The sequence below is a fragment of the Scleropages formosus genome, chromosome 11 (genome assembly GCF_900964775.1).
Source record: "Scleropages formosus chromosome 11, fSclFor1.1, whole genome shotgun sequence".
Taxonomy (NCBI): domain Eukaryota; kingdom Metazoa; phylum Chordata; class Actinopteri; order Osteoglossiformes; family Osteoglossidae; genus Scleropages; species Scleropages formosus.
The window spans coordinates 18,961,296-18,971,990 of NC_041816.1; the positions used below are offsets into that span (position 1 = coordinate 18,961,296).

The 10,695-nt window shown below is 45.7% G+C and overlaps 1 protein-coding gene across 2 annotated transcripts; it reads left to right on the forward strand.

Moving 5' to 3' along the window:
* Positions 1 to 3,543: 3,543 nt before the first annotated feature.
* Positions 3,544 to 7,258, forward strand: chst1 (carbohydrate (keratan sulfate Gal-6) sulfotransferase 1). Of its 2 annotated transcripts, none has more exons than XM_018763246.2 (2): positions 3,544 to 3,560; positions 5,869 to 7,258. In XM_018763246.2, exon 2 carries the CDS (start codon positions 5,914 to 5,916, stop codon positions 7,174 to 7,176), a length of 1,263 nt encoding a protein of 420 aa, XP_018618762.2. In that variant the 5' UTR covers positions 3,544 to 3,560; positions 5,869 to 5,913; the 3' UTR covers positions 7,177 to 7,258. The 2 variants fall into 2 exon arrangements, with proteins under 2 accessions (XP_018618762.2, XP_018618761.2); XM_018763245.2 differs by lacking the exon at positions 3,544 to 3,560 and adding an exon at positions 3,673 to 4,243.
* The last annotated feature ends 3,437 nt before the right edge of the window (positions 7,259 to 10,695 follow it).

Consider the following 10,695-nt stretch of genomic DNA (forward strand, 5'->3'; position numbering starts at 1 on the left):
TTGCCACCCCTGCAGTCCTTTGACCTCTCCCTGTCCCAGTCCCCTGCTTCTCACAAAGCTGGCAATTGCCTTGACCTTGTTTTCTCCCATAACCGTGGCTGTCCTGTCCTCTGTTGTGCCACTCCATCTTTCCGATCATGTCTTCGTCTCCTTCCAACCATGCCTCGCCACTAATCCCTCTCCTTCTTCCGCACCTATTGTTACCTTCCGCCGTAACTTAAAATTTCTCTCGCCTTCCCGTCTTGCCTCTGCCATGCTGTCTGCTCTCCCTTCTGCTGCACAATTCGCAGATCTATCAAGAGACAATGCTACTAACATTTTCCTCTCTTGACCCTCTCTGTCCACTATCTTCAAGACCAGCACGCCCCAGTACCACCCCATGGCTAAGTGATACATTATGTACCGACAGGAACAAACTCCAGGCTGCAGAGTGATGATGGCGTAAATCCAAGACTCGCACGGATCTGGATGTCTACAAACAACTCTTAGCTACTTTTCATTCTGCTGTCTCCTCAGCTAAAACAACCTTCTTCCACAACAAAATAGTCTGCAACTAAAAAACCAGACAGATTCTTCACCACCTTCTCATCCCTATGGTGTCCTCCGTCACCCTCCCTTCCTTCTCTCACTGCTGATGACTTTGCTTTGTTTTTCAGAGACAAAGTCAATACAATCGCGAACAAGTTCTCGGCATCACTCTGCCCTGTTATTGCTGGACTTCCCTGCAAAGACATGCCCTCTGAATTCAAGCCATTCTCAGAATCTGAAGTATCCAACCTCCTGATATTACATAGACCCACCACATGCTCGCTAGATCCGATCCCATCCTCACTCCTACAGACCATCTCCTCACAACTCTCCACCTTCATCACTAAGATTATCAACTACTTACTCTCCTCTAGCTGCTTCTTATCTGCCTTCAAAACTGCTCTCATTTCACCTCTTGTAAAGAAACCCACTCTATATCCTAACTCGGTCCAAAAGTATAGGCCAGTCTTTCTCCTCTCCTTTTTGTCTAAAACTCTAGAATGAGCAGCCTGTGATCAACTTTCTGAATTCTTCACCTGGAACCATCTCCTCGATGGATATCACTCTGGATTCAAAGTTGGTTACTCCACCGAGATGGCGCTCCTGGTAGTGTGTGATGCTCTCCAGTCTGCCAGAGCAGCCTCCCTCTCCTCGGTCCTCATCCTCCTTGATCTGTCTGCAGCATTTGATACCATCAATCACCAGATTTTACTGTCCTCTCTTAGTCAGCTTGGGATCAAAGGAACAGCACTAAGATGGTTTGAGTCCTACCTATCTGACAGATCCTATCAAGTGGTCTGGTGGGGCTCCCGTTCTTCTCCTCTGCATCTCTCAATCGGTGTTCCGCAGGGCTCAGTACTGGATCCCCTGCTCTTCTCAATCTACACCACCTCCCACGGCCCTGTTATTACCTCCCATGGATTCAAATACCACTGCTATTTTGATGATACCCAGATCTTCCTCTCCTTTCCACCTGGAGCATCAGACATTTCCGTGCACATCGCTGCCTGCCTGTTGGACATCTCTCCATGGATGTATGATCACCACCTACAACTAAAACTCTCCAAAACAGAGATCCTACACTTCCCACCTGGCCTGTCTTCCTGATATGATCTCTCAATCAAACTGGACAATTCATTCATTTTGCCTACCTCCTCGGCTAAGAGTCTGGGCGTGATTGACTGAAGTCTATCTTTCTCTCAGCACATTGAAGCTACAACCCGAACCTGGGGCTTCATCCAGCATAACATCCGCAGGATCTGTCCTTACCTCACGACTCTGTCCTTACCTAACCGACTCTGAGCAACTACTTGTCCAGGCCATGGTGACATCTCATCTGGACTACTGAAACTCTCGTCTGGCCTTCCTGCTACTGCCATCAAATCTCTACAACTGATAAAGAATGTTGCTGCCCGAGTTGTGTTTGACTTGCCAAAGCATTCGCATGTATCTCCTCTGTTTGCTTCTCTGCACTGGCTTCCCATAGCTGCCCGGATCAGATTTAAGACCCTGGTTATGGCCTACAAATGCATCAATGGAACTGCTCCCAGCTATCTAAAGGACTTGATCATTCACTACACGCCAGCCAGATTGCTATGCTCTTCCACATCTGCCTGCTTGGTGGTCCCCCGCACGAAAGGTAAAGCACAGAGGTTCTCAGTTCTGTCTCTGTTGTGGTGGAACAAGCTCCTCCTCTCGCTCAGAACTGTTGAATTTTTGTCCGCATTTAAAAAGAATCTTAAAACGAATCTCTTCCGGACTTGCTTTGCCCATTATCTCTTAAGTTTGTGTAAGGTATAAATGTTCATGCCCTAGGTATAGATGTTCATGATCATGATCAGATCAATCCTTTGCAGACCCACTCCTGCAATAAAACTTAAATGTTGATATGTATCTCAAAAAAAAAAAAAAAACTACTAGGAAGGTGATTTGGACTTGGCAATATTCTGGTGAAGTTTTATGCAGCTACGTGTGTAATGAACGTCGGTGCATATGGTGAAGGAAACTAACTTTACTTAATCACACATCTGTAGCTATGTCTCTTTCTCTTAAGGTAATGTACAAATTGTATTCTCTATAAGATGTATGTTGCTTTGGAGAAAAGTGTGTGCTAAGTGAATGACTGTAAATGTAGAAATAAATACAAAGACATATATACAGTACAAACAAACAAACAGCATGGTATGTTCAATGAGGCAGTTTAGAGTAGATGTCAGCCAGTATGATTCAATGTACATATCTGTAAACAGTTTTCTTTTATTGTCACACTTCTGAAAGATTTCATAGATTCCCTTTGCATCTTATAGCTTTCTCTGTTTACAGTGCATTTTTATGATTGTCACTGTAGTATCGTTTTAAACTCATTGTGAGCCCACCATGATATATATGAATAAATGGTTGGACCGGGTCCTGCTCTCCAGTGGGTCTGGGGTTCGAGTCCCACTTGGGGTGCCGACCCTGCATGGGACAAGCGGTTCTGAAAGTATGTGTGTGTTTTTTTTTTTTTTTCTCTTGAGACTAATGCCATTTCTGTGTAGTACCTTGGCATTATTGCTGGCACAGTGAAGGTAGTCCCTTGCCAGTCTTGAATTTTTACCACATGTACCTGCACAACAGCAGGCAAGGTGTTCCATCTTTAAACAGCTGTCTAAATAACACTTCTGTATTTCCACGACCTCCACTTTATGTAAGCAGTTAATTCTCTAAGACCAGACAAAGGTAGAGCAGCACTTTTCAAGTTTTTTTTTTTTTTTTTTTTCCAAAGAGAATAACCAGTTTAAACGCCGGTACCTTCAGATTTCATATTAAAGCTGCACAGATTTTTTTAAAAAATATTAGACGTAGTGACTAAATTTTACAAAATAAGGCGTTACTTAAGACAAAACTCAGTCAGCGATACCCAGAAAAAAAGGTCTTTTATTCTCCATTTAGACAGTTTTTGGGATACGATGTAAAAGAAACGTGTCGTAGACGTTTCGTTTCGTCCGTGCTTCTGCTGTGTGCGGCTGGCGGATCGGTGACGTCTCTCTGCGGTCAGTATATGAAATATTTGCATGATGCAAAAATGATGCATTCGGGCTGCTTTTTTTTTTCTTTTTTTTTTAACCGGGATGGCGTTGGGCCGGGGGAGGCTGCATCACGACGCGCGGGAGAAATGTTAGAGGAAGAGCTTCTTTAAAAAAAAAAAAAAAAGGGGGCTGCGGAGGGAGAGAGCAACGCAGGGAGGGAGGGATGTGCGGCGCGAGGTTGGGGGTGGTCCAGGCTGAGGCTCAGGAAGCTGCCTGCTCCTCATATACCTCACACAGAACCACCTACGCGCCTCGCTGAAGACGGGAGAATCCGGAGCGCTCGCTGGATGCTGCAGCTGTCTCCCCGCTCTCTTACGGCGCCCCTTCTTCAGCAGTTCTCCACACACACAGCTTCCCGTCTCGGTGTCGGACCGCCGCTAACCCACCACACAGACATGATGATGATGCCGTGCTCCGCGTAGCAGCAGCAGGCTGCCCGCTCCCTTCGGTGGGGACATCACCTCGCTCGCTTTGCCTGCTCGCCATCATTCCGATGGCCGGAGAGCGGCTGCGAGGCAGATGCCCGCCGTGGATGTTCCTCCTGGAGGAAATGGGACCGAACCTCTGTGAGCGGGGCTGCTGTACCGAACGGCACATTGGCGGTCCTGCTGCGCGCTCCCGCGTCCTCTTTCACATTCGTCAGTAAGGCAAGTATATTTAGAAGGCGACTCGATTTTTATTTATAATTTGCACCTTTTTTTTGTTCGCAAAATGTGACGTTGTTCCGAGGGCTCTCTCTCTCCGCTTCTTCTTCGCAGCCGGTTAAATCGTTATAAAACGATTAACACTTCCTGTGGCGGAGCGACCTCGTACTAATTCTTTGCCCAAATTAAGCAACACGTTTATTTTATGGACTTGATTTTTTTTTCAGTCTTCGCTGTCTATGAGTATAAATAAGAAGCGTATCTCGTCTCGCGCTGCGGTAAACCAGTCCTCCTCAGTGCCGCTACCCGCCGGCGCGAGGCCGCGTCTCTCCCATTCCCACTTGCTGCCTCTGTCTCGACTCGCGCGGCCAGACGCGCGTTAGTGCGCGCGAGGCGAGGCGAGGCGAGGCGGCGCGAGCGCTTTTGCTCTGCCACAGGTGCGTCGAAGTCGCCCCCAAGTTGCTTCGCGCGCGTGTCGCCGCTGAGGTTCGCGTTACACACCGGCGTCTCGCGACGGTGCGACGGTCTTCCCGACGAGCGTGTCCTCGACTCGAGCCCTTAAATTATACAAGTACTTTATATGAGTGTAAACTTTATAGAACAGGAAAAATCACCAAAAATTCGGTCATATCAGCAGTCCTAAAATTCAGGCACAGACCGTAATAAATAAAATGTACATTTAATTCTTCTTCTTATTATTATTTTTTTTAATTATTTTTCTCCTTTTATTTTTATTATTATTATCATTATTATTAATCATATTAGAAATATTATTAAAGATAAAAAATAACAAAAAAACAATAACGATAATAATATTATTGTTATTATTTTTTTAAAATGTTTTAAAATAATAATACAAGTGCACCCATTCGTCATGCTTCAGTTAAATATAATGCGTTAAAAGATCGAAAATCCGTGTGTCTCCCTTAAGAAGAGCACGGATTAATACACATAACATATCGTGGGGTATAAATCGATAAGGAGCCGTTACTTTGTATACAGTATATGCAGTTGCGGTGTGTTGTGCGCCGGGAAGTCGGTGTTAGCGCTGCGTAATGGGCTGCTTTCAGATTTATGTTAACAGTGAAATAATGTTGGGCACGTCTCGGACATTTCTTCTCTTTCCTTTACCTGTTCAGTGTTCACTCACTTCTTGTAGTGCTCATTTGACATTTGGAGGACGATTTTTCCGTGGGTAAGTTCCAAGGTCGGCTTTAATCTTACATATTAAAGCATGTAAATAACATCTTGGCCTCAGACACAGGGCCGTTTCTCTTTTAATTGCTGTAATATTTTGAACCACTCCTGTTTTTTTTTTCCCTTACATAACTTTCTTAAATGCTCTCTCTTCTCTTGCTTGTTTGCCCACAGCAGATTTTTTCATCTTTGACTTAGGGTTTTGGAAAGGGTTTCATTTAAAGATAACTTTCTCAGCTCCTGGAATAGGCTGTGATTTTAATCCTTGAAGCTCCAGTAAATGTCTCCTGTTTATCTTAGACCCAGAAGCAGACTGTGAGTTTATTTGCTTGCTCCTGCCTGTTTACTGTATAGTATGAATGGTGGATCTGTGCTGTTTTGGTTATTCCTTTGCGGCACCCTAATCACATTTTTTCCTCTGTGCACCACAGATAGGATCAAAACAGACTGCAGTGTCTAAATGAAGTTGTTCAGCCATGCAATGTTCCTGGAAGGCTGTGATCCTGCTAGCCTTGGCATCCATAGCTATCCAATACACAGCGATCAGGACTTTCACAGCTAAGCCCTTTCAGATCTGCCCGGTGCCGAACCCCCTAAACTGCGGCCTGGGCCAGGACACTGATGCTTTCGAGCGTATCTGCGATGAGTACCCCTACTTCACCTACAACATTTCCAGGAAGACCCACATCCTTATCCTGGCCACCACCCGCAGCGGTTCCTCGTTCGTGGGCCAGCTCTTCAACCAGCACTCGGACGTTTTCTATCTGTTTGAGCCCCTCTACCATGTGCAGACCACTCTGATCCCACGGCTGTCTCACAGCAAGAGCACAGCTGACCGGAGGGTGATGCTGGGGGCCAGCAGGGACCTCCTGCGGAGCCTTTATGGCTGTGACCTCTACTTTCTTGAGAGCTACATCAAGCCCCAACCCGTGAACCATACCACAGATAAGCTCTTTCGCCGGGGTGCCAGCAAGGCTCTCTGCTCCCCTCCAGTGTGTGATGCGTTTGGGCCCAGCGAGGTGAACATTGAGGAAGGTGACTGTGTCAAGAAGTGTGCCGCCCTCAATATGACCTTGGCCACCGAGTCATGCAAGGAGCGTCGGCATGTGGCCATCAAGATTGTGCGGGTGCCAGAGATCGGAGACCTGAGGGCACTGGTGGAGGACCCTCGACTCAACTTGAAGATTATCCAGCTGGTGCGGGACCCACGGGGCATCCTGTCCTCCAGGATTGAGACATTCCGTGACACGTACAGGCTGTGGCGGATTTGGCGGGCAACGGGTAGGAAACCATATAACCTAGACCTGAGCCAGCTGACCGTCGTCTGTGAGGATTTCCTCAACTCTGTCTCCACGGGCCTGAGTCGGCCCCACTGGCTCAAGGGGAAATACATGCTGGTGAGGTACGAGGACTTAGCTAGGAACCCCCTTGAAAAGACAAAGGAGATTTACCAGTTTCTGGGCATGACCCTGGACAAGAACGTGGTCAAGTGGATACAGACCAACACTCGAGGCAGCAACGAGTTGTCGGCGAAGCATAAGTATGGCACGGTGAGGGACTCCGCAGCCAATGCTGAGAGCTGGAGGTTGAAACTGTCCTACGACATGGTTGACTACACACAAACTGTGTGTCCACAAATCCTGCACCAGCTGGGTTACAAGACGGTAAATTCTCCCGAAGAACTCAAAAACATGTCGCTCACACTTGTCCAAGACAGAACTTTTGTACCATTTTTGTAACAAAGGTAGTTGTGGACAACTATTTTTGATATATTTATAAATGTTGCCTTAATTTTTTCAGATTTGCACTAAACTTATAAAACCATGAAGGCATCTGGGTAATACCCTTTCTTTAGAAACAGCACAACAAATTTAAACATATTATGCTGTTTACAGATTTCAGTCATTGTTTAGTGATTTCTAAGAGACCATAATGTTTACTTCAGTGATATGAACAAACTTAAAAGCACCATCCTTCTTAAAATTATTGTATGCTGGCTGTTGCATTGACAAAAGTGAATGTTGCCATTTGTCCATTGGAAGTAATTGGACCTACAGTACAATATTGTTAGGAAATGTACTCATTACCTGTGGCTGAACTTCTGAAGTGTACAACAACAACTGTGCAATAAAAATGTGAATGTTACAGTCAAACTTTAATACTCAGTTCTTCTGGGGACGATGCTTCTTAAAATAAAATTTCCTAGAGACATCAAGCTGTTTAGCTTGAGTAAAGATGCCAGATTTCTTGGGGAGGCAGAAAAAATGTCTGAGTTACCTATTGATCCATTGAGAAAGCTGAGGGCAATGGTTTGCAACAGTAGCAGGATTTATGCTTTTTTCGAACTGTTCAGAGATTTTTTTTGCTGTATCTGGAAAGCCTTCATTTTCCTGCAGGTTCATGTAAAATCATCAGCATGTTAATCGATGCAAGGAAACGCGCTTCAGAATTTAATTAATTTGCATATTTTGTGAAATAAGGTAATTCACCTATATTAGACATCGTATAGTGGAGCTTTTGTGTCCATGTACTATATATACATGAGACCAGTGATTTATTGTATCTGTTAGATATTATAGATTCTCCTTTACATTTGTTATTCAGTTCAAAACTGGAGATAAGACAACTGCTGCTTTCTCTTGGTATGTAACACTGGAGCACAAGTGCTGTTGCATGGCAACCTGAAATTGACCCCTGACCTCTAGCAAGTAAAAATGATTCTTTTCACCTTTTCACGTGATGGTGATTTTGTGTATGGCATGTTCAGAATCCTTAATGTCTCCTATTTTTCCTTGATAACAGCTGTAGATCAGAGCAGAGTACTATGTGAATTTTTGTTGAAGGCAGCAAAATATGGGGGGAAAAATCTGGAGACAAGATGCTTTAAATTTTATACATTTATTTAGAGAAATTTGATGCTTGTCTTTCTTCAGTGCATCCTAATGTTTCTGAGCGATGTTTTTATTGGGGCAGGCGCACAGAAAGGTCATGCTCTGTTTTGCAAAGCATCTTGTGTTCTGGATGAGGGCAATGGCTCTCCACGTCCATCACTTTCATGGGCAAGTCAGAGGGTGCAAACAACAACAGAAACAACCCTTTCATGGAAGAGATCCATTTATCGGCTAGATATGTGGTTCAAGGGGCAGCAGAACAATGAGGCTCATTGAGGAAGACTTTCATTTAGAGGAGGCCAGGTGTTGGCGAGGTGTACGCTCTGCACTCCGTTGTGTGCCAGCTGGTACTCTAGCTGGTCACTACAGGGTTGCCTTATTTTATACTTCAAATGTGCAAAATATTCTGAAAAACTCTTATAATGCTGACAATCTGGCTACGCCTACGCTACATATACTACACTTTGTGTGTTTGTGTGTGTTTGTGTGGAGGGGGGCCTATTCACTGAACAGTGGGTCCTTGTCTCCTCAAAAGGGTTCACTCAAGGTCCCTATGAAAATGTGTGCATGTTATAGCTTAAGATGCAGGGTGATGGGTGACCTGCCGTAAAGCCACCCGGCTCCCATTTGTGCTGATGTGGTTTCCCTGCACCCCCTTCCACTCCTCTGCCCTTTTTGTCCTGATAAATTCACTGGAGTATTCCGCTCTCCTGACCCTCACACACCCATGCAGAGAACCTACTTCTGCGGCTGCAAAGATTGATTCCTTCACATCGATGACCTAGAGACTGGCTTTTGAGCGTCGTGAAAGGCTTTGTCCGGCATGTCCCAGTTGAAGGAACCGAGGTGTTGTTCTGACGCCACCAGCCAGGGATACTTCACAGTGGCGATCACCGCAGCTTATTTCAGACTAACCTTCAAACAAAAATTCCATAAATCATAACCTTTCCTTTTTCTTCCAGAATTATATGGTGTACGCAACATCCTGCTGGCTGACTTCACACCAATCGAAGAAACCGTGAATGAGTGAAAACTTTGCCCCAGCAGCGTTCATGGGTTCTATGTAAATATTCCCCTGGATTATTTAGCAAAAACACGATTCCTCCTGGTTACACGAACAACAGCCGTCCTTATGCCTAAGCAGCCCAGTTGCAATGTGAATGGAAAGGAACAGTGTGTGCTGCTGACGGCTTCATTAGGGCTGCAGTTTGGAGCGGTACACTCCTTCCCCCAGTTTCATACGCAGGCTCTTGCTGTTGGCAAGCGCAGGTAACTCAGTGTAGACTAAGGCTCCATTGACAACACAGCAGTTGGGCAGGACCAGTGCGGTTTCATCTGTTAGTCTTGGTCACGGGAACATCTTTGAGACCGGAGTGAGGAGGGCATCTTACGTCACTGAAGGCAGGCCACATTTTTCTTTTTTTTTTTTTTGCCATTGGCAGTGGCCATGCCCTTCCCAAAAGGCATTTCTCAACTGGTTGTTGTCAGCAAATAGACGTCTGCTAAATTTTACCAAGCAAAACAGACTGGAGTGTCTGTTCCTGGGCAAACTTTGAAGGACGTGATTGTATCCAAGTCAGTAATGTAACGTGCAGCAAACACTCATATCAATGCAAAGTATTCCTCCTGATATTGCACAGAGCCACCACCTGCTCGCTTGATCTGACCCCATCATCACTCCTTCAGAACATTTCCCCACAACTCTTCTCACTCTCCTCTGGCTGTTTCCCAGCTGCCTTCAAAACTGCTCTAATTTCACCTCTTAAAAAAATCCTCCCTGGACCCTAATCTGATTGAAAATTACAGACCGGTCTCTCTCCCCTCCTTCCTGTCCAAAACCCTTGAGCGGGCAGCCTATGATCAACTGTCCGATTTCCTCACCTGGAACCATCTCCTTGATGGTTATCAGTCTGGTTTCAAAGTTGGTCACTCCACTGAGACCGCCCTTTTGGCGGTATCTGACGCTCTTCAAGCTGCTAGAGCTGCCTCCCTCTCCTCGGTTCTCATCCTCCTTGATCTGTCTGCAGCATTCGACACTAAGTCACCAGATTCTACTCTTCTCTCTTAACCAGCTTGGGATCAAAGGTGCGGCACTAAGATGGTTTGAGTCCTACCTCTCTGACAGATCCTATCAAGTGGTCTGGCGGGGCTCCCGTTCTTCTTCTCTGCCTCTCTCAACCGGTGTTCCACAGGGCTCGGTATTGGGTCCTCTTCTTTTCTCCATCCACACCTCCTCCCTCGGTCCGGTCATTGCCTCCCATGGATTCAAATACCACTGCTATGCTGATGATACCCAGCTCTTCCTTTCCTTTCCACCTGGTGCGTCAGACATCTTCACACACATTGCTGCCTGCCTGTCGGACATCT